The 24,768-nt window shown below is 34.3% G+C and overlaps 2 protein-coding genes across 3 annotated transcripts; one reads left to right on the top strand and one right to left on the bottom strand.

Annotated features, from left to right (window-relative positions):
- Positions 1-8,700: 8,700 nt before the first annotated feature.
- LOC129903993 (prohibitin-3, mitochondrial-like) lies at positions 8,701-11,290 on the top strand. Of its 2 annotated transcripts, none has more exons than XM_055979526.1 (2): positions 8,701-9,656; positions 10,993-11,290. In XM_055979526.1, the coding sequence occupies exon 1, from the start codon at positions 8,826-8,828 to the stop codon at positions 9,654-9,656; it is 831 nt and encodes a 276-aa protein (XP_055835501.1). In that variant the 5' UTR covers positions 8,701-8,825; the 3' UTR covers positions 10,993-11,290. The 2 variants fall into 2 exon arrangements, with proteins under 2 accessions (XP_055835501.1, XP_055835500.1); XM_055979525.1 differs by having other exon boundaries at positions 8,702-9,660.
- A 1,646-nt stretch (positions 11,291-12,936) lies between these two features.
- Positions 12,937-22,979, bottom strand: LOC129904175 (O-fucosyltransferase 10-like). Its single transcript, XM_055979718.1, has 10 exons — positions 22,474-22,979; positions 19,643-19,721; positions 19,162-19,229; positions 18,470-18,558; positions 17,763-17,960; positions 16,831-17,035; positions 16,560-16,727; positions 15,001-15,168; positions 14,190-14,380; positions 12,937-13,425 (listed from the first exon to the last, which is right to left on the bottom strand). The coding sequence occupies exons 1-10, from the start codon at positions 22,777-22,779 to the stop codon at positions 13,233-13,235; spliced, it is 1,665 nt and encodes a 554-aa protein (XP_055835693.1). The 5' UTR covers positions 22,780-22,979; the 3' UTR covers positions 12,937-13,232.
- Positions 22,980-24,768: the final 1,789 nt, after the last annotated feature.

Genomic DNA, 24,768 nt, shown 5'->3' with positions numbered 1-24,768 from the left:
ATATGCAGTATTAAGAGCGTTGCCTGGGTAGAGGATGTTGTCTTGCTATTTGTGGGTTGTTAAGGACGTTCTGTGGTTGATGTTGCAGTGCATTGTCGTGTTGCCCTCCAAGATGTTCCGCGTCATCACCAAGTTCGTGTCCATCATTATTATTATTGTTGTTCGCTATCCTATGTAATGCTCTTTCAATTTCAGGATTAAATGAAATCAAAGGAATACTTAGACTTCTCGTATTTGGCATGCACTAGAAATCAAAACCTGTTTCAGCACAAACAAAAAAAATAACGTAAAATAAGGAAATAATGACTACAAAACAAATAATAAAAATTAATCTAATAAATCCAAATTTCCCGACAGCGGCGCCAAAATTTAATACACTCAAATTACACCTCCCTAAAGAAGTATAAAGTGATCGTTGATCAAATATAGAACCTAACGAAGGTTAGGTTCGATCTCACAAGAAATATGGTTTAGACTTTAGATTAATAGTTTATTATTTGCTTTAGTAATCAATTTATTTCCGTAAAGAAAAGGAGGGAATATTTATAAAAACTAGTTAACAAATCAAATAACAAGCATCAATGAACAAAGTTATGACTTAATGTGGTTTAAATCAATATGAAATGAAACTAGGGTTTTATGTGTTCTCCACGAATTCTTAACTAAATAGACCTTGTTTATGAGTAATCCTTTCCTAGTGTGTTACATGCAGAATCGGTAAGTTAAGTTCACTTAAATCCTTGATCCGGCAAATAAGTGAATTTCACTATGCAACTTGATCCGTCTACGAGGGTGTGCTTTACTAACCCTTACCAATGATCCCAGATCTTGCTATCCCTTGATCCGTTCAAGATAATTAGATGATGATGATTAGCCTCAAATCTTGTTGTTTAGTCTTTTTTCCTATTTATTACCTCATTGATCCGGCAAGTAGGGATAAGGCGATTTCTAACATTGGCCACCATTAAAAAACAATCAAAACGAAGGGAAAAATAATACATGCATACACACTATTCAGAAATTACTTTTATTAAGTTATACGTTGTTAATTCTTCATGGTTCCCACAACCCTAGTTGTGGAATTAGCTACTCATAACTACGTGATCACAATCAATAATATTTTGGTTAAAAGCAATCATGAATTTACAATAGTAATTGTGAGAATCCAAAAATCTTCAATAAAATCTGAACGGAAAATATCAACAACAAAAACCGAAATTCAAGAATAAAAGGCCAAAAGTAGTTCAAACTTTATTCTCAAACCCAAAAATGTGCATAAAGTAAAATAAACCTAAGAAGTGTAATTATAGACAAATAATCCTAAGCAAATATGAATTTGGAGAACATAGGAAATTTTAAGTCGGTTCGGGTCTACGGCTCATTTCTACGGATCGTAATTTCTTTGACGAGTCGTAGACCCAGCTCGTAATCAATCACATTGCACTGATGAGCTCTTCTTCTTCACGACAACTTTCTATGGCTCATAATTCTGAGGACAACTCGTCAACTAGAGTCGTAGACACAACCCTTACTTCAGCATCAATAACTTTTAGCTACGATTGTGTTCTACGATTCGCAGGAATATGAACGAGCCGTATAATTGACTCTTCTTCGCCCTAAGTATTTCTCTTGTTCTTACGACCCATAAAGTTGAAAACCAATTGTGTACTTCACTCATAATCTTCAGCTTAACCTTTATTTTTCTCTTCTGTTTTTGACGATTGATACCTACGACCCATAGAAGTAACTACGAGTCGTAAGATAAACTCGTAAACACCAAAAATTCCTTCCTTTAGTGTTGTGATTCCTCAGTCAATTCTCCGACTCAGTATTCTGCAAAATAAGTACAACTAACATCAAATATGCTAACAAAACTTAAGAGACATGCAATTTCTCAAGTTTAAAGTATTAAAAGTGTCATAATTCCACGGTACATCAAAACACACCTCAATAAACTGCTCCTAACTCATCATAGGAGAACCGACGGTCCTATGAGTAAGTAGCAATCTCCACCATTCTTTAGCCACTCCCGCAAACTGAAAAGAGATGTAAGACAATCCATGTGTCTCCAAGAGGCTCGGATTGAACAATCTATCCAGGCACTCAGTCAAAAATTCATAAGCCTCCTCACAATCATACCATCAAACTTATGAGGCAATACTCTGACGAATCTATCAAAACTTTTCTACTCCAAAGCAGACATAACAGCACTAGCAGAAATAAGAGGAGCCACGGATCTCAAAGGAATGACAAGCGGGGCTAATTGGATACCCAAAATTTGAAATCCAACACTCAGAGTCTAACCGACCATTTTTCCCACTTCTTTAGTTTGATGATCCACATCCTCACACTCATAATCGAGCTCAGATGGGGTCTCGTTAGATCATCCTCAAGCATGAGTTGCTTTTTCAAGCCCAATTATTACCTCTAACTCGAAAAGAATAGATTAGAGGTTTACGACACTTGATATGAATAAATCACATGAAAGGAATTAATGGAAGGAATTTCTCCTATTAAGTGTCTTATAACTTCTCGAAAATAAGTACGGACTTCTACATACTAATCCACAAGACTCTACTAGACACTCTACTTTTTAACTTATGAGACCGATGAACCTAGTGCTATGATATCAATTTGTCAAGACCCAATAATTGACGGCATGATGATACGCATCCTAAAATACAACCTGATGTGTAAACTGAATAATAAATCATATACGAGACTCCCAAAGAGGAAATCAGGACACTTATGAAAAGAAAAGAAATATAACAGAATTTTTCAAAATCTAGTGTCATAAGTATAAAGAGCATCTAATACAACTTTTGAGTATGAAGTACATCACAAGTCTTCGAATATAAATAAAGACTAAAATATTATATGTAACTAATGGTGATCCGAAACACAAGACCTCACCACTACTCTAAACGTGAATTTCAAAAGCTAGATATGATCAACCAGTGTGAGGGATACCCTGATCAGAATCTACATAAAAATGACATAAAAGTAGGGATGAGTACAATCCACATGTACTCAATAGGTTTGATCGACTAAGTATATGGAATTAATCAAACTTATGAAATAAACTAAGAAACGCTTCCACCTGCATACATAAAAGTCTCACTCCAGCATTGGTGCCGCCAATTTATAATAAACGATGCGACTAAAGTTAACTCATAAGATTAAAATAATACCACGTATCATCAGACAAGTCAAATAACTCAAAGATCAATGTAATGTAATTAGATGATACAATGATGAGGTGGTACGGTGAAATCAAGGTTGTCGCACAACCTATCTATTCACTCTGTCGAACTAAGGCTTCCAAACAAAGACCAATGGAGGACTCGCGGTCCGTATACCAATCACACAATCTTAATGTCTCATCAACTTTCCACTTATATCATGGTCAATGATATAAAAATGTGTCTTATTTTATTTCTAAAAAGGAATTTCCACATTTCTCAACTTCCCAAAAATAATTATATGATGAATGCATCACAACATTATAACATGGAGGCAACAATCAACACAACATATATCAAAAGGTTCAAAGTTCTCAAAACTCAATCAAATCATTATATACACCCTCATATGAAAAATAGTGGGAAAAAGTTCATTTGAAATAAGTGTCACCCTTTTGAAAAGTGTTTCATTTACACAAAGCATGATCAAAACCCCAACTATATCCCTCACTCGGGAATTACAAAACAAATAGTATTACAAGCCTCTGTCACAAGTAAATCGTGAATCACATGCTCACAAAGCAAATTAAATAACAAATAAGGCCCCCATACAGGCTAAACTGCACAAATAAGCCCCCACACAGGTAACACAATATAATCAAGCCCTCAACCCAGGCATCACAATATAATCAACAATCCTAAATCATACTAAAACTCCATTCCAAAGCCTATGACATAAGAACGATCAATTACTCAATTTCAGTCTCAAAGAAGAATAGTCAAATCTACCTCAAAGGTTGAAAACTTCGCTCGAACATTCTATCAGAGCTTTAAACTCAAATATTGACTTTGAAATAATCCCCAACTATCAAGAATGAAAGAATTCATCAAAAGGTGTTCAACATACCCATATTTAAATGTTTAAGAACCGAGGTAAACATAATCTAAAAATTACCTCGAATACAAAAAGGGTAAAACCAGAATTTTACTTGAAAATCAGGTTCTACACATCAAGAGGAGTTCGTGGTTGAAAATTTATTAAAGTAGAGTAGAAATCGAGTTCAAAATTATGGTCTTACTAATTTTAAAATTTGGGAGAAAAACCCCAAATTGAGAAGATTTTAGATAAACTTATAAATCTTATGGATCTTTAAGGCTTGCTTATATAGGTTTAGAGTACCGTTGAGGTCTTTTGATAGAGACGATAGGATTTGCTCCTTTCACATTTCAGATTATAAAATTCATTAAGTTCATTATTAGTGGTGGGTTGTCCATCAAGTTCTTACCTTTTTTTCCTTGGGTTTGCTTGTTCTGTTTCTTCAAAAGGTTAACTTCTATAATAACTGGGATATATTTCTTATGATTCCTTAGACTAAAGTGCACCTCTTTATTTCCCTCGGGCACAACACAATAATAGTTTCATTGGAGTGCACTTCGAATTCTCTCAAAATAATTTTTTAGATGGAACGTCTTTGTTCTTTATTCTCCAAAGACGATTAGCATTTGTTCAAACTCTTTGTTTCTCTACTTAAGGATTCTAAGTTGGTGAGGTTTCTCCTATCTAAATTTTCTGCATGGAGTTGATTTTCCTGTGGAGGGTTGGGGATGGAGGTTCAAATCGAAGTCTATTGTATTAAAATGGGGTCAGAGAAGAGAAATCAAATTGTTGTTGTGGGAATAAAGATATTTGTTGGTGAACTTGGTTCATTAAAATATTCAGATCATGAGCCGTCATTTGACTCATATCTTCATACAATTATGAGTACAGAAGAGCTTGCAGTCATAGTTGTTGGCCAAATCCTATGTTTGAATGGTTCGATCTCTCCTTGATGACCTGAAATAGGTATTGAGGGTTTTTGGAGGATGAGGATACTATTCTTGCCCTATATTCACATTTAAGGTTACCACTTGACCCTGCAAAACCAACTCCAACCAAGATAATAGGGTGTCAATCTGATGGCATATAATACATGATGAAAAGTAGAAATGATATCCAAGTCAATTTCAGAAAAATGAGAAACTGATTCGACTGGACGCTCCTCTTGCCTTTTTCGTTGCGTGCTCTATTACTGCTTTCTCAGATAGATGCCCACATCAATTTTGATGGTATCACATACAATTAGGGGGTTCAAATGGGCGGGTTGGGTTGAAATTAAGAATATTAAAATAGGTTGAAATAAAAATTGAATTGAATCATGACCCGCCCAAATTTACTTTGGGCTCAAATGGGTTGGGCTTAATTGGGCTAAAATTCGGGTTGGGTCATGACCCACCCAATTTGACCCGCTTAATCTCAATAATCTTAACATATTATTATTTATTTTTTATAACCACAATTTGAATTTCAACTCAAGAAAATAAAAAATAAAAATTTACAAATTGATAGATTAACCCTAAAAGATATAAAATAGCTAGTAATTCATTTATTTAATATGAAAACATACAGTACACTAATACAAATAAAGAACCTTAAAATGGGTTGAAATTGGAGATTAAGTTGTACTCAATTGAATATTCTTTTAAAATGGATTAAGGCTTGAATGAGTTGAGCTTGAATCCGATACAAATTATCTTGAGCCCAACCCATAAAAATTTAAACGGATTAAACTAGTTACTTATATTTGAGCTCATTTTGACAACCGTACGTATAATAATTTGAATTTGGGTAGGTCTTTGCTCTTTACTAAAAGAGGTAAAGTTAGTTGGGAAGTTAATTGACACGACAATTACGTAAGAAATTGTGATGTTATTCAAATACTCTTGCTAGGAGAGGTGATACAAAAAATACCCCTGGGAGAAGTCATAGATATTTCATAGGATTGGAGTATGGTGACAATCCGAGCAGAGTGACCTTTCAGTTTAATTTTTTTGGTTACTGGTGTACGCCTTTGACGGAGACTGTAGGTGGGACCTTAATTAATTTTCATTGTGGGTTCCTTCATTTTGTTGCCAATGACTTAATTGTTCTATTGGTTAGGTTTTTGTCTTTGATTTTTTATTTATTTTTTTTGGATTTGATTTAGAATTAATTTGATTAAGATTACATATTAAAATTGAAAAGTGTTATTCTTAAGATTATCATCTGACGCCACGCTACTTTGAATAATAACTTATGGCAAAAACTTTAGCGTAAAGCAAGACAATACTTAATATTTATTAGCAAATTTGCATACAAAATTTAGACTTTGTTTTGTTGGTTTAATTAAGATTTTACTTACAAGAGTGTAGGATTCGAACTTGCATCCATATAGTGGTAAACATGAGCTTTAACCACTGACACCACAAAATTCATTATTTCTAAGGATGCCACATTTAATATTTATACTTTCTTTATAAATATATATACAAATATACATGCATATATAGATTTTCAACTGAGACAAGGAGGTGGCGTGGCACCCCCTCCGAGCTATGTAAATCCGCCCCTGGTTAGGAAAAATGAACTTACAAAATTGTACATCGAATGCTTTTACCTAGGTATGTATTTATCCTTTGGGTCTGATATACCGTTTCAACAATGTCCTTTTGGTTTTGGATGTTTTACTCTTTTGAGAAGGTGATTATTTTCCATTGATTTTTTATTATGCTACTAGTGGATGCTACTAAAGATAATTCTTGTTGTGATTTGTTAATGGTAACTGTACAATTTTAGTTGATATGTCCAATTCTTTCACATTTTGCACACAATGTTCCCTCCTCTTCATAAATTTCCTCTTGGATGTGGTTGTCAATTGAGACATTGATTTGACAAGGATCCTCAATGATACTTGTATGCATATTCTTGCGTATGGATCTTTCAATATAGCAATGCGCAAGTGTTAATTTTTAATAGGGATCTCAACCTCTTTTCAACTTTTTAAAGGATATTTTTGTCATAAAACTCTATTGAAAGTTGAGGTAGTCTGATGATAGCAATGTGTGTTAACACAAATTTTTCAGAAACAAAGTTGGACAGAAAGAAAATCTCCCAAGACAAACCAAAGTCCTTCGTGTAATGTCTTATTCATATTTTTCTTAATGATTGAACTTGACTATGTAGAAGTTCCAGCCTAGATCAAATCAAAGTGAGACATTCTGTGGGTTTATACATTTTAGTTTACTTATTCTTGAAACAGTGATGAAAATCTTCTTTCCAACAAGTTTAGTGATCATTGAGAATCTTCATGGGTGGTAAATTTTTTGTTTTTTCATCCTCTGAAAATTGGATAAATTCATCAAAGGTTTTCTCATTCATCTTGTTTTTTCCATTGATTTCGTAATAGTAATGGCTAATTCCTACTTGTTTATCAAGTAGAATCTCCCTAAATGATTGTTTAGTTGGTTGATCTTCCTCCATTGTGGTCTGTTCATTTAATGGCTTTAGAGGTTCCTGTAGTTTAGAGGATGGCAAATTGGTAGTTGGATGAATTGATTAGGCCATGTCTCTAGAAGGGTTTAGTGCAAGACAATGCTTACTTGCTTATATTACTACTTTCGTTTAAAACAACTCAAAAGTTGCATCATTCATTTATGCCTTCTTCTTTTTTTTGAAAGAGTGTATTTGACAATCAAAATGAGCTAAATAATATACACAAAATTGAATGAATTAGTAAGTTTATTAGTATAGAGTATGTGTACTTAATAATGATAAACAATTTAAAATTTTGAAAAATCAAATAATAAAAATTATTGTAGTTGTAGTTGAAAGACCTACGCGGATTTTCAAGAAATAAATCTTCAGAGGAATTTTTTTGACTTAACCCACTACTTTAAATAATATCCATTAGACAAGAGGCAGAGCACAAAGCGGATTCGATCGAACTCAATAACTTTGATTCAAACTCTATATTTGTTATAAAAATTTATTGAATATATACAAATTATTAATTTAGAATCTACTAACTTGAAAAGATTAGAATTAAGTACCATAAACTTCGAATCATGTCCCCTTCTCTGCATTTTTAACATATCTTCATTCTTCATGAAGAAAATGAAGTAACAAATATTTAGGATTTTAAATTTTATAATAAAGAAGAAGAATAAGTTAAGTAGTAAATTTTGAGACATTTAAGTTTTTACAATAGAAAATAGAAATTGATAAAGGGAATAGTAATGACACATTTATTTTTGTACAATAATACGTAAATAGAAATGTAGGAAAAAATGAGAAAAAAAGATAAATACTATTCTTGTAAAAAAAAGGTATCACATCACTTCTTTAATATCTAACTTTATATTATATATAAATTTCATACATAATTTATGGAGTTTTTTCTCTCTTCAGAATTCGACAAAAACTTTTTATAAAATTTATACAAAGTTATATACATAAAATTGTGAGCGATATTTAAAGCCTAAGCGAAATTGAAATCCTCGTTTGTATATGTTTAGAAAGAAAACTAGTGTTATTATATTTGATAAATAATAAAATATTGCTACATTTGATAAATAATAAAATACTGCTACATTTGATAAATATGGATCTAATTTTGTAAACAGAAAAAATAATAATAATAAAAAACTTTATTCCAAAATGTTAGAGTCTCTCGGTGCAAATCCAAACCCGTTTACTTGCAGAGCAATCCACAATCTTTACTCTTAAACCCTCCATTCTTTTCTCTTAAGCCCTAATCTAAATTCTCTCTCTCTGTTTCTTCATATAAAATGGGTAGCCAAGCCGCAGTTTCCTTCCTCACCAACATAGCCCGTGCCGCTTTCACTCTCGGCCTCGGCGGCGCACTTGTCAATTCCGCCCTTTACACCGTCGACGGAGGTCAACGCGCCGTTCTCTTCGATCGTTTCAGTGGTGTCAGTGACAAAACCGTTGGTGAAGGTACTCATTTTTTGGTCCCATGGCTTCAGAAACCCTTCATCTTCGATATCCGTACCAGACCACACACTTTCTCCTCAATCTCCGGCACAAAAGATCTACAAATGGTTAATCTCACACTCCGTATTCTCTCTCGCCCAGAAGTATCACGCCTCCCCGACATTTTCAAAACCCTAGGTACTGAATATGACGAAAAAGTCCTTCCTTCTATTGGTAATGAGGTGCTCAAAGCTGTTGTGGCCCAATTCAACGCTGATCAGCTACTCACGGATCGTCCACAGGTGTCAGCACTTGTACGGGAGAGTTTGATTCGACGTGCCAAGGATTTCAACATTGTGCTCGATGATGTGGCCATCACACACTTATCGTATGGCGCTGAGTTTTCGAAAGCTGTGGAGCAGAAGCAGGTAGCTCAGCAGGAGGCTGAGAGATCGAAATTTGTGGTGATGAAAGCTGAGCAAGAGAGGAGGGCGGCAATTATTCGGGCTGAAGGAGAGAGCGAATCCGCCAAGCTGATTTCAGATGCTACTGCGGCTGCTGGAATGGGTTTGATTGAGCTTAGGAGGATTGAAGCTTCTAGAGAGATTGCTGGGACTTTGGCTAAGACTCCTAATGTTGCTTACTTGCCAAAGCAAGGGAATATGCTTCTTGGACTCAACCGTTGAGTAGGTAATCAACTGAGGAAAATGCTAGTTTATTTATGTATTTATCTTTTCGGAAAATCTTATGTTCATTGTTAACTTATCTAAAATATTTACAAAATCACTATTCCTCTCTCTGACTGCAGAGTGACAGAGACTCCTAGAAGAAAAATCAATTTTGCCATATAAATAAGTAACACATAAAATTATAAAAGATGCATAGGGTAATACAAAAATACTTTATCAAAGGTCACTTTCTTTCGTTTGTCTGAAGCAGAAACAGTCAGATAGCATGGGAGAAGGACTAACGAATTGGAAAGTCAGGACACTTTACTTAAAAGTAGTGGATCACAGAGATAGGCAACAACAACAACATACTCATGATAATCCCACAAGTGGGTCTGGGGAGGGTAGTGTGTAGTGTGTACACAGACCTTACCCCTACCTTGTGGGGTAGAGAGGTATGGAGAGTAAAAAAGGAGACTGATCATGTTTCAAAGACTCATATCTAGATGGATAGTTCATGATTTTACCATACTGAGGCAGCGTTGCATGTTATCCCATTTTTCCATCTTTGAGTGAGTCTTGGGGCTGGGTTGGCATAATAGTTTGACGTTGTGTAGGATCCTCTCACATTCCAATATGTTACATGGGCTTTGGCTATGGACAAGTAACCATTATAAGTGTGTGAGCATACTGAATAGGTAAATAGACCTTGTCGCTAACTTTTGGCATATAATGAAGATTTGTGTGAAGAACCATAGCTTGTGGAAAAGTAACAGTCGGATTAATGGCTAATCGATATCAGTTGTAGAACTGCCTGAATTGAGGACAAGAAGGTTTCTGGTGCAGACAGGCTTATGGAATACTTACTGGCCTCTTCTTTGCTATCCCAAAATATTAGATTTGGTTTTCCGGCATTTAAACACCAAACATGATTTATTTATGTAATGATTTTTTTGTTATAAATTTCTAAGAAATGTTTTCATTATTAGCAATTGGCTAGACCCGAATGGTTGGGATATTGTGATTTCAATCATAGAAGAGGCCCAATCTTTTTCATGAACACTTGCATAGACTGCTGAAATACGTCCCAATCTTTTGCTCTTGTTATGTGATTTGCTCTTATTACTAAATTGAGGTATTGTTTGTTTGTTTGAACCATGTTAACAATCTGAGGCTTTTGTAAAACCTGTATTAGATGGTGGTGTGGTATCGGCCGATGCTTTTTTGGCTTCCTCAAATGAGCACTGTTTTATTTCTATCTACCTGATCCTCATGAATTTTTTTTTTATCTGGTCAAAAAAACATCTCATCTTTTGCTTATTTTTTCATTGTGGCTCTTTTGTTCCTTTTGCAGGCTGTTTCGTTAATGATGGGGTATTTTACTGCTATTCTTGGTAAGCTTCGGTGGCCTCTTCTTACCAGTCTGTTTTTCTGGTTCAAAGATGACACTTTGATTCATCCTGGACAATGTATGTTAGAGCGCCGTGCGAAGAAAACCAGGAACACTGAGGATGTTTTCTGTTTTGGTTCCCTTTAGTGTGTTTCTTTAGGCAATCCGTTGTTTCCCTCAGCTTACCCTATTTACTAACCTACTTTAAATAATTGTGTCATGCAACATTTTGAAGAGCCTAATGCAAAGTTTTGCACGTGAATCTCCAATTAGTAATTTTTTTGCTCTTTGCATTGCATTTTATTTTTATTTCTATTTTTACTTTTTATTTATTTATTTATTATTTTTTATTTATTTCTTTTTTCTTTAGGCTATATATTATTTTTTTCTCTCGTACTTGGAATTGTGACTTTTGAGCCGAGGATTTTTCGAAAACAACCTTTCTATCTCTTTGAGGTAGTGATAAAGCCTATGTACATCCTACTCTCTCAGACCCCACTTGTGGGATTCCATTGGGGGGTTGTTGTATAACCACAGCTGAAGAAAACAAACTAGGTAAGCCGCGTATCATCTGGCCTAGCCGAGTCTGATTTTAATTCTTTGGAATCTGCATGGTTTATGTTAGTGACACAAAAGGATTTGTTTGAGCTAATTTATTTTATGAGAAAAAGTGTTAAACTCTTCTACAAAAATGGTTTGAACAAATAAAAGTTTGTAAAGTCAACTTTCCTTTTTATTTGCAAACTTTATTTATGGTATTTTCGATCAAATGCCATGACAAATTCTCAATACTTTTCAAACTGTTAAAATGTAACAAGTCATGAGAAAACAAAAAAAACTAGGCTGCAAATTGCAATCTTTGTAAACTTTACAAAGTAGATGCTATGACAGAGTAGGAGCAAAATTTTGGTTTCAACTCATGTTGGTGTGGACGTTATACTGCCTTGCCGCTTTTCCCTCAAGTGTTTGTGAATGGAGCTTCTCCTCTATGTCCCAATTTAAGTAACTTTTCTGAATGATTTGTTTCAAAAAGAGTCTCTTTCTATATTTAGTAGGTTTTTCAATTCTAACATTGTATGTGACAATACAAAATTTAAAGAACCACACCTCTTCAATTTAAGACCACAAAATTTTAAAGTCTCGCTTTATTTTTTAATGCTTAAATAAGGATAGACGGAATAGTTGATCGTAACCTGTAAGTCATCAATAACGAGTTTAGGATATAGATTATTTAAATTAATGTTTAAATATGTGGAAACCATAAAGTACCTGCAGTTACTTTCATTATGAATTTTAGTATTGGTTCCTGGTCAGGTTATTTCATTTGTTTAATTTATGTGCAACAGTTCAAAGGCATAGTAGAAAATACGCAGAATGGTTGATCATTCTCGTTTCAACCTCAATATACTTAGTACAGTTCACTTGAAATAAATATTGATATCTAATCAACACAGTAACATTCACTTTATAACCTATAGTACCCATTTCTCATGCAACATGTTTAGCAAATCAACATACCAAATATAATGCCACCGCCGTAACGTGTTCATCACTTAGACTTCTAACTCTACTGAAATTAAGTGCAAAATATAAAGCAAAGAGCTTGTGTTTTGCATCGAACTACACATGCCATAAACTGTCTGTTTTACGTTATGCCACTAAATACACATTTCTTTAACTCTGGAATCACCTGTCCATGTCACTCTACTTGAGCACATCTCAGTCCACTACTATATAAAGCATTACAACTGGTAGACTAAACGAGCACAAATTTCCAAAAGAAATGTGAAGGCAGTAACAAATACTAAGAAGAAGAGAGAGAACCAAAAATCTATACCATAGAGATCATAACTGAAACCTTTAGGATCTGAGAAACTGATATCAACTACAGATAGATCAAATGTCCTGCCTAGCCGGCTAAGGTGAATTTCGAGATGCTTTAACAATCTTCGATTCCTGTAATCAATGTTGGACTTGGAGCTTTGGATCTATTCTACCACTCCCCCATTGGCACATAAAGTGACAGACCCCAAAATGATTAGCTGGAAGCATATGGAAATAACATGGTAGCAAGTGGAGACTTTGTTACCGTTACAGAGGTAACAAGCAAAACAGAAGAGTAACTGGTGCTTGCAAAAGGATCCCAACTAATTGATCAACTTCGGCTGCTCAAAACAGAGGAAACTTAGAACTATGGACCAATCTCAGCGATCGACCATGAGGTACGAATTACTACGGTTAGTAGCTCTTTTTGACTCCCAAAGACACCTGCATTCAGGCAAAGGATTCGAATAGATAGAACCTTTTCTGGTGGACTTCTTAACTCTAGGTACCATAATGCCCTTCCTATCACTTTCGGCCAGCATTGATCCCATTTGATCCTTGAAATCCATCCAGCTGTTTACCAGTTTAAGGAAAACAAAAAAAAAATAAGAAAAAGGAAAAACAAAAAGCAATATTGATGCTGTGGCTCTTGATGATTAAGACAAAGTTGCCTGGCACTTCAAGAGAATATGTGATGTGAAAAGATGAAACGAACTCAGAGATGATACTAGATTGACGAGATTCGACCTAGAATGCATTACAATCGGCTCATACACAAACTTGTTGTGTTCCAAAATCAAGGTAGATTCAGCCTCGGAAACATTCTGAAATGATAAATAATAGGGGCAGGTTCGTTCCATTTCATCCCCTTTACTTTGTTATTATGCACATTTGAGCTCACCATTGATTTGCATTTCAACTATTTTAGTAGACTTTTAGAGCTCCAGAGGAGGCACAAAATCCTTCCTGATTCAGTTGAATGATCACGTCTATTTTAATTCCTCGGGGCAACAGAATTAGCAGATTTGCTATATTAGAAACTTGATCTTTTCTTCTTATTCTTTTAATATTACTTTTTGCATGCAGGTTGGTTAGATTTTTCACGACTAGATAATATCATGATTTATGAGCAAATAAGTTCTCATATGCATAAAAATGCTTCTAGTTCTACCTTTGGGATCAAAAAGTGTCAGCAACTGAGGCTTTCATGAAATCACATCAAATTCTACCTATAGGAGTACAATGCTGACAGGCAAGGAAAGCTGGAATTTATTTTCAGTTATATCAGAAGCAGAAAGAGAAGAAAATAGAAGAGAGCTATAGGAAAAGGATCTCACCTTGTACTTGTGTTCTGCAATAAAGTTACAAGCTTGATTTTATCAGGTTTGATAGTCTTGGCATGTCCATTGAAAAGGTACCTTCTATGACCAATCAAAAAATGAGGGAAGTTTCCCCCTTGAGTGGTTACAAATACCTCACTAAACAAGCATACTAGGTAGTCCACAGCAGCTAGTCTTGATGAATAACCCTGTAAAGCAAAAAATAAAAAATAAAATAAAAGAAGGAAACGAAGTTAATTTGTTATATAGTTTGTCAAAGAATAAGATAATTGCTTTCAGAAAATAGTAAATTAGTAACAGGGAACTCTAATCGATACTCAAATTGACACAACACAGCTATGACATGATTCATGGTGAATGTTCCAGTAACTAGAATCTTCTTAGCCGGTTTCTGTTACATGTCAAACTGAACAAGGGCTCAAATTTTTGAAATGGCCTAATCAGTACTACTGCTAACTCAAGCTTGTTGGGATTTGGAAGTGCTTTCTGGCATTAATGCAAATCCGTATTAGTTGAATTTGCTATGCAGAGAGCATTTCTCTTGATTCAATTCTTTTTCTTTTTCTCAGTATTTGGAAAATGGTAGCTGTAAAAGAATGTAAGCAACTATGTCCACGGTACCTCCCTTATAAAAAATACTAATCCGAGAAACTTAGGTTCAGTTAGAGCAAAAATTGACAGAGGACACATCCATTTTTCAGTTTGTCCAATATCTAGTCCATTTGATGGTATAATAGGCAGGCGGCCAGTCATGTCCAGATGTACGTAACACTATTTCTTGAAGAAATGGCTTGCCATCAACATATACCTCAAATGGAGCAAGCTCATCTTTGGTTGCCAAAGTGTCCTTGGTTTGCAGGAGAGGAAACATCTTCCGCAGAGGTGCTAGATATCTATCTGCCTGGTAAATCTTTCCAGAAGCCAAATAGATTGGAGTATCTTTGGCAAATCCCATACCCCTGAGCATCATGCCAACCTATCCTGACAAAGAAAAATATATGAAACGAAAGAGTATCTAAACGAAGTACTAAATGCAAGAATGTAAGACTTGACTCGTAAACCTGCAGTTGACTAATGAATAACAAAAAATAGGAAAGGGAAAAAAGACAACAAATCAATGAAATGGCAGTTTGGCGCACAGAAAAGAAGAAATAAAAATTGGAAGTTTTTACATTCAATTTTATCATGGTTTACTGAATATAGTTAGAAACATACTTCTCAGTATTTATGATCAAACACATGCAATTAGAAATTTAGAATAAACATCTCTCAGTTTTATGAGAATGAGTTGACTGATTAAACAAGCCTTCAAAACCTCCATCTGAAAACTTATCAGGAATAGAATGAAGTTTTAATTCAATTGCTAGGCAAAAAGCTACTACAAGTCATACCAATACTATATTTTCCTCTTCTGATTGCCAGGGTAAAGTTGGGAAAATGAAATTTTTAAAAAGGTGCATTTACTCCCTGTATCAATCCTAACTCCAGCTCCTATTTATCAACAAAAACCACATAGAAGAAACTTAAATTGATTCACAATTCAAGACCCCGCCCTCCTAAAAAATACACAACAAAAGAGTGCACAGGTGAAATATTAACCTCTTACATTTTGCTGCTTTAAGTATGCACTTTTGGCTTGTAGCAATTTGTAGTAGACACTCCATGTTTTCTATGAATTTGTGAGACTGAGTAATATCCATTCTATGGTTAACAATGAATAACAGCGATAAGATCACAAGATACGACATGTAAAATGCACATAATGTAAACTATATTTGGTTCAGGGGCAGAAGGCTAATGGAGATATTTATTACTCCCCTTTTCTTGTTCATCACAACTAGCGGGGTAAGTACAAGAAATTTCTATTCTCCTCTGTCCACCTTTAGAAGGGTTGCAAATACTACCATGGAACTGCATACTATTCCTCCACTTACAGTTGCTGACCAAGTCAAGGGAAATAGCTTTGCCATTTTCTTTTAAGTCCCCTCGCTAGAATCCTTTCTTCTCATCCCAACCAAATAAAACGTGATACTCAACGCACTAAGCAGAATTAGATAAAACAAACAACTAATTGCAGGACGATACAGATTTCCCCTCACGTGTCACCTCAACAGTCTTCCCTAATGTTGTTGTAATTATATTTAACTTTGAGGTTAAATATGTCTACCCCTTCCTATCTTCATTTGGTGACGAAAACTCACCATAAATCCTAAGATATACTAATAGCTCTCTTGAATACAAACGTCATCAAAGTTGAATTCACATAATATCTAAATTAACAGTTTATAATAACACTGATATATTCATTTTCTTCTCCAGATGAAAATCCAAGTTTCATTTGAAGGAAAACAGCTAATAAAGTCTAACCTCTACAGGGGTCATAGGACATTTTCCATTTTTACGGTTGAGACCAGGTGCAATAACACGATATTTTTGTTTGAACTTCTTTCCCCATCCCATCTCACGTACTACATCCATTTCTGACTTTTCAACCTGTCCTCCATCGTAAATGCAGCACGAAAAGGCTACCATGTCCTTCACATAAAAGATGGATGTTTCATCATTAGATTAAAGATCAACAGGTTCACTGGATCTCCAGAAAATCCTATGCAAGTAGAACTAGGAAAAGAGAGTGTACCTCCTCAAAGCGAAGGTGGACAGAAATATACTTCCCACCAGAGTTAGAGCTCCTCTCAATCATGCGCTTGACCAACTTCTTTGCAAGTGCTGATATGGCTAAGGAGAACTTCAAAGCTTCATAATTGGAAAAGCATCTCAGGAACTGAAGATGAGATGGAAGATGCATTGACAATCTATTAGCAAAGGGGGAAATACGAACAACCCTGCATGATAAAGTAACTAGTGAATACAAATAATATAGGTCTGCATAAGTAACAAAATAATGTGATATTAATGTCAATGCCAGCTCTTAACTACTGGGAAAGAAGTGCTATCCGCTAGATATAGAAAAAAGATAATCAATAAGTGCTATCTGCTAGAAATTGAAAAAAACAATAAAAATACATGCTTAGAGACAACTCAAGAAAGTGATATATACGCAAAGAACAATTTTTCTCTTTATTTATGAGACATTCCATCTGTGCCATTTTTTAAAAACCGGAAAGGACTTCCTCTCTATCAATAATGACTTCAAAGACAATAATATCATGGCTGTGCTACAGATTGTTATTGTCCCTCTATTCAACCTACACCCTTCTAAAGATGTCCTGTGTCATGCTTTAAGACTACACAAGCTAATCAGATTTCATTAATCTTATCCCATATTAATGAGCCTTCATAAGCATATGTAATATTACAAATTTGAGAATGAGACACAAGGTGATGCATCTTTTCACTCTGGCTGCCATGACAGCAATATAGTCATGTAAACACATGCTGATAGTAATAAGCTGGCATACTCCTAGGGCTAACTTTTTTCCTTCCAAATGAAAAAGAGGAAGACAGTAGAAACACAAGCTGCTTTCTGGTGGTCATTTGGCAGAATTGTTTTTGGGAATGTTACTGACACAAGTGATTAATTAGATACACAGAAATCAAAAAACTGCATACCGCTGCTTAAATAAGACAGGATAAACCTCTTCCAGGTAATATCTTGGAGGTGCCCAAGCTTGAACTCGCAAATTCTGAATATTGCTGATATTAGAATCATATCTCTCCATCAGTTCTACTGGTAGTTCTTTGACCACTTTTATATAATCTTTAAGGGTGGACATGAAATGGTCTTCATCATAAATATCACCAAATTCACTGCTTTGTGACAAAAAACAGAAACACCAAATAACCTTTGTGAATACAGAAGTTCAACTGGATGTGGTTATTGGTGTTATTCAAAAGTGAAATAGTGATTTAACATGAGAAAACTTGCACAAGAAATGAAGCACGTAAAGACGGAACCTACACTATTCATTCTGGTGGTAAATGAAGCGGTTACTTTAAATTTATATTTCACAAGATAAATAGAAGTCAATGGAAAGGAATATTCTTCAATCACCCTACACCTATTTCATTGTAGAAGTTAGGTGTGCTTGGTTAGAAATACAAAGGGCAAAGAATGTGAAGAAGAGTTCATTAAGAATGAAATATAGGAAACCTTTCTTAATCCAACAAAACATTGACGTCCTTGAGATTGTAAAATGTGTAATTCAGAGAGTATAAAACCTTGAGATCAGATAGGAAAGGCGATAAAGATTTGTAAATTTTCAACCATTACTTGGTAGGATTTACACACTAGTAAGCACTATAATTTGGAAACTTGCCTCGAATCCCTCCAGACATTGTGAAACTCCAGACGAGGAATAAGTAATGTGGCATTCAATAGCCCAGCAATGACTACTGAGTTGCATATCTGCAGTAAAATCAATAAGGGTGGTTAAGCTACATCATCATTTCACATTAATGAATAAAGAAATACCAAAAAGATGTCTTATCACCGGCTTGGCAACTTAATAAGCTATTACATGACCTAACTAACAAACCAGTACTGCCCCTGATCTACCCAAAACCAACAACTGCAATCAGCATAACTTCTGTCTTCTTACTGCTTCTCTAATTAGGTATGCTGAAAACAATTACTTGGTGTTTATTTAAAAAGGAAAATCAAGTTGAAATAGGAACACAGCAGCATTGTACTTTAGCAACAACCAAAAAATTGAAAAAGGATGGACAAATCCAGTAAAATAAGAGATAGAACACTCAAGTACCATTTTTTTTATAACCGAGAAATCCTGTAAGGCTAGTTGCAGTGTGGCAAATGTTCCAATGAATACTAGAATTTTTTGGCAGGGTTCGAACTCGTGACATGAGCCTGCCTAACCTACACATCACTTACTGCTCTTACTAATAGACCAAAACCCTGGGGGTCTCAAGTACAAATGAACTATAACCAATTTGCCGTTTTAAATTACTTCGAAAATTCAGTGGCATTTTGACTCAGCATGAAATTACATACCGATGATCGCTGCTGATTGAGGCCACCATTGGCATCAACAATTAAATAAAGATTGGTTCCAGGAGAATCTGAAATAGTACATTCTGTTAGGTTCCTGATTTAATGTAACTATATACACTCCAATAGTGTCCACCAACTTAACAATTTTGACTAGATGAAAACTAGTAAATGCGCAGTTGATCTCAATGCATCAATTTGGACTCGGTCAAGTTAAAATTTGATTTTCAGCAGGCTAATATTCAGTACAAAATTTATAAGGTGGTTTGGAAATCCAAACCTTCCAATGATAGTGCAAATTGATGGTATGGCCTATAATAATTTTGTCATTTCACCATGAAAATGCAATTTTGACCAAAATCCAGTTCGAATGATCAGTGGTGGAAAGTGAAATGGAGACAAAATGTCAAGATACAGAGAAACAGTTCAGTTTTCAGGAAGAACAAAATCTAGCACAAGGCAACAAGACATGTTGTTTTGATACCTTTAGTTGAGGCAGTAGTCCCAAAGGAACAGGGTCTTTGCTCCTTTAGCTTCCTTTTGTATATCCAGACAGAGGACAGCTACAATAAGATTGGAGGATCAATTCAGCTAATTATCATAACATAACAAAAAGTTAAAACAAATACAAGGATTAACACAATCACTGGACTAATTCATCATCTGCAGAAACCCAATACTTAAAACAAGATTCTTCCTTGTTTCCTGCAAAATGCTGTAAGAGGAGAAGGGATGGGATGCAATGAGAGAGGCATCGAGTTGCATGTGAGGTGGCCCGAATATCATTATAAAAATTATAGCTGCAGCCATAGAACTATTCTCTCATCCAAAATAAATTATTAAATTTTTTTTGGTTTTCCAATCGATGTCTGACTAACTTCAGGACTCGAACTCGAAATTTATAGTTAAGGAAATGACAACCCCATCCATAGCATCACATGTTGTTATTAAAAAAAAATTTGGTTGTGCTTTTTAGAATTCAATTCAACTCCTTTAAGTGACCCTTTTTTGGTCTTCTCAAAGTGACATCAGACGTGGACAAATTAGTCACAAAAGAAGTAATATTTATTAAGAAGTTACATTTTGCTTTCAAAACATCCGAAAAAGGTCTAATAAATTCATGTAAAAGTTTTAGAGAATTGACCGTCACAGAAGCACAACAATTTTGGACCGTCGCAGAAAGTAACAAAATAGATCTTTTATACTCTCTTCTAGGGGGTTTTCACTGATCGATTTGGATCGGTTATTGATCAAAATTAAAACTAAATTAATTTAATCGATTTTTAAATTATCATAACCAAAGCAAATCAAATATAATATGCATTTATCAATATGGTTATTATCGGTTTGGTTTGATTCAGTTATTAACCATACATAAAAAAGAAAAGGAATGATTCATTCAAAAGAGGGAAAAAAGATAACAATTCATTCAAAACAACAAATAGTTAGAACGACTGACATTACAAAACTTTCGATCACTGAATTTACTGGAAATAAAGTTTTAAAATTCACATAAGATAAATGTTCACGTCTTGAGCGTTTTTGCTTTCATAAATAAATTATAAGTAAATTTTGATAAAAACACATATATAAGATATGTAAAATTGTTTATTAAAACAATATATTATGTATGTATAATAATAAAATATATGTATCTAATTTACCCGTTTGGTTCGGTTATTTTTTTGGTTTTTTTTGAATAAAATCAATACCAAACCAAATACTATCGATTCTTAAAAGGCTAAAACCAAACTCAAACAAAATCGGTTTATTTAATCGATTTGGTTTAGTTTTTTCGGTTTGAATCGATTTTTATCCAAACCATGAACACCCCTACTCTCTTGGATCACTTTTAGTTGTCCATTTTGGACTTTGAATTGACACAGAGTATTTCATCATATTAATTAATATTTAAGTTTAGCTTTTGCGAGATAATTTTCAAAATAAGTAATTAATAATAATAATTAATTAAAATGTCCAGTAAAATTGAAAATGTGAGGGAGTATAAGGCCTCATTTTTTTGCACTTAACTAAGGTCTTAATCTTAATTATTTAGATCTTAGCCATTAAGTTTGTTTATTTTCAATGTTTGAATCTTAACCATTCAGATGTCAGTCATTAAGTCTGTTTGTTTTCAAGGTATGAATCTTAATCATTCAGATCTTAATCATTAAGTATGTTTGTTTTTCTTATTTTACAACCACTTAATGGGTCTGAATGAATAAGATCTATAACAAAATCTTAATATCATTAAGATGTCTATTTAAATTTTTTCTACAAATATGACAGTTTACCGTCACTCCATCTACTTTCACCCACCACACACAACCATTATCAATCACCACCACCTACTATCCACAACCACCATCATTAACCTAACCACAACTATCACAAATCATCACCATCTATCATCCACAATCACCATCCTCAACCCAACCATAACTACCGTCAATCACAAAAATCAACTGTCATCACCATCAGCCGTCAATAACAATCACCACCACCAACCATTATTACATTCACTAATCACTATCGATAATTACCACCATTAGTCATTAATATACATCGCTAACCCCATCATCATTCACCACTGTCATTAGTTATCAGTATCATTTCACTATTAATTATCAATTGTGATCAAGAATAATCACGTTAATCACTAGTACCAACCACTATACCATAATACTACACATAACCACCATCATCAGTGAACACCATCCCAAATTGACAAATATAATCACCATCATTAGTCATCACCATCACTATTGCAATATAAAAAATTTAAAATATTTTATTGATATAATATTAGATCATTCAATTATTTTATTTGAATTTTATATTTATTATTTTTTAAATAAAGACAATTTTCATACATTCAGATGTTTAGAAAACAAACAGTATTAATTATTTAATATTTAGATCTTATGATAATATCTTAATATTCATTGTATTCAGATTCAGACCTCTAAATCTTAATACGCATCTTAATATTCAGATATGCATTCAGATTCAAGTGTCTTAATGTTAATATACGTATTAATATTCAAATGTGTATCAGGTTAAAAAATGAAATTGCAAAAAATACTCGTGCATTCAGATTTACACATCTAAAATCTTAACGAAAATCACAATTTAAACTCAACTTAAGCTTTCTCCCTACCTTTTTTGCTAACGAGGTAAAAGACTAGAGCTAACACTAAATTTCCTCTTCCTTTCGCTTTTCAAAAAGTAAAGTTCAGTAGGGTTTTCACGAATTCCGAGAACACGAAAAATCATCAGTTTAGATCCGCTAACCGAAGGCGAGCAAAAAAGTACCTCAATAGAAGAAGAATTATCAGCTTCAATGTCAGTCCAAAGCTTCTGAAAAATCTCATGGCTGCGATAAACAGCACCAGCTCCAAAACCAGAATATTGCAGAAGGGAAAACAGGGGGCCCACGCAGCTGATCAGTCCCGTAAAGTAGAGAACAGAGACAAGCAGCAGAAAGTGCCGTCGATGCAACATTGCAAAGCTTCCTCGCCGGCGTAGTCTCCTCCGGCAATTTTGCCGGTTCCGCGGTGATGTCGGCGGGGAGCTTTGTATGTTGTTAATGGCGTGACCATTTGCACTTTTGGAAGACATGGTGGTACAAAGAGAGAGAGAGAAATCTTTGTGACAAATTATATGTGATGTGTATTGCACTTTGTTTTTTTCGAAGATTTTAGTGAAACAGTGAGAAAGAAAATAGTGCAATTCAATACTTAATAAGTAGAGTGGCCGTGGAGTATGGAGCCAACAATGTAGGAGAGGAGAATGAAGATGCTGACAGTAAATCCCTTTTGACTTTGACCTCCCAATGTCTAAAATAATGTAAATGAAAAAAAGTAATATGTTGTCTTGGTCATGACAATGTTTTCATTTTTTCCCCAAAAAACTATTGCACTTTATTTTAAAATAAAAGCGAAATGGTCTGATGGACCTTTGTACTTGTATGAATTTGTATTTTAAATTCGTCTACTTAATCATTTGTTATCTGAACCCTTCAATATAATTAAAATGAGATATTTAAGCTCTTTCAACCATGTGTGTAACTTACTCTTCTTTACATAAATGATTTGTCACATCCACATCACAAACGCATACAAGTACAAGGGTCCTTCAAACCATTTATCAGTATTTGGCTATTGTATTTGAAATTTGAAAACACTCAAAAAAATTATTTCACTTTTTTAAAAAACTTTCACTATATTTTTCTTTTTCAAATTTTTCCTAAATTTTTTATTTTTATATAATAACCTCATTTATATTGTCAGCTAATCAATATTATCTACAGGGAAAAAAAAGAACAAGCAATGATGAGTTTCATGAAGTCTAAAATCAAAAGATTTAGGTGGCACAATAATTTCTATATCTGAAAGATTGAGATGATGGTGTTATTGCGGAAAGAAATTTAATCCATGTTATTCATAGAAAGAATCCAGATGGTATATAAACTTTCGACAAGAAGAAGATTAAAGGGGATGCATTAAGTGTAATCCAACAATCTCTTGCACCTAACATCTTTTAGAAAGTGAGTACAAGTACCGAAGAGACAACCAGACAATTATGGGACAAGTTGTAAGGGTTTTACTAGGACCGATTTATGACAACATGAATATTGTTACAATGACGTTTTCACATATTTAAGATGGATTCAGGTACTTTATTACAATATCGTTTAGATATGTTCAATAAATTTGTCATGGACTTATAGACTGCGAGAATTAAAAAAAAATGAAGAAACACTTGCATATGCTCTGATATTTTCATTGACTTCAAGATATCATGATATCAAGAATTCAATGATGTATAGTAAGGAGTCATCACACTTGAGCAAGTACGATAAATACTTAACTCTAGCGATGTGCAGAGGCATTTTGAAAGAGACATGGATAATCAAGCTAGTAGGCTCTTTGTGAGACGTCAGACTAGCTAACAGGGATAAAGCAAATCAAAACACATATCAAAGTCTCATATGAATAAAAAGAATGTGGAGTGTTGGGGCTACCACAAAAAGGGAACACTTTGAACGAGATTGTCCAATGTCAAAGTTCTAGAAAAAGAAAAGTGCATCCACAATTGAACAAGTACATGATGTTTATTATAAATATACTTATAGCATCATGCAATAGTGAAGTCTATGATAAAAATGAGTGTTAGACACGAGTTGTATTCTGGATATGATGTTCCGAAGAGAATGATTTGATATTTATGAAAAAAGTGGAGTAACTGTAGTTAGGGGTGTACATGGACCGGATTGGTTTGGATAGACAAGGCTACAAGGACATGAGTGTCATGATTGGAGACTATCCCATAGTCAGGACACAGTGCTTAGAGTTACAAGTGACCCCATTAAACCTCATGACATGACATGACATGACACTAAGATCAACCCAAAACATCTGAAGGTAACTCATTATAATGTGGAAATTAAAACTGAGATAGTTTATAATATCAAATAGATAAATATCTGAACATACAAAAGTTGAATCTAACTGACGGTATGAAAAGCCTCTGCTAACACGAGTTGCTAGGACAAACCCCTAGCTAACTCCAATGTCTGAAACTAAAAGTAAATGACTGAAAAGAAAC

The sequence above is a fragment of the Solanum dulcamara genome, chromosome 9, assembly GCF_947179165.1.
Source record: "Solanum dulcamara chromosome 9, daSolDulc1.2, whole genome shotgun sequence".
In the NCBI taxonomy this organism is placed as follows: Eukaryota; Viridiplantae; Streptophyta; class Magnoliopsida; order Solanales; family Solanaceae; genus Solanum; species Solanum dulcamara.
This window is presented reverse-complemented; position numbering and strand designations above follow the sequence as displayed.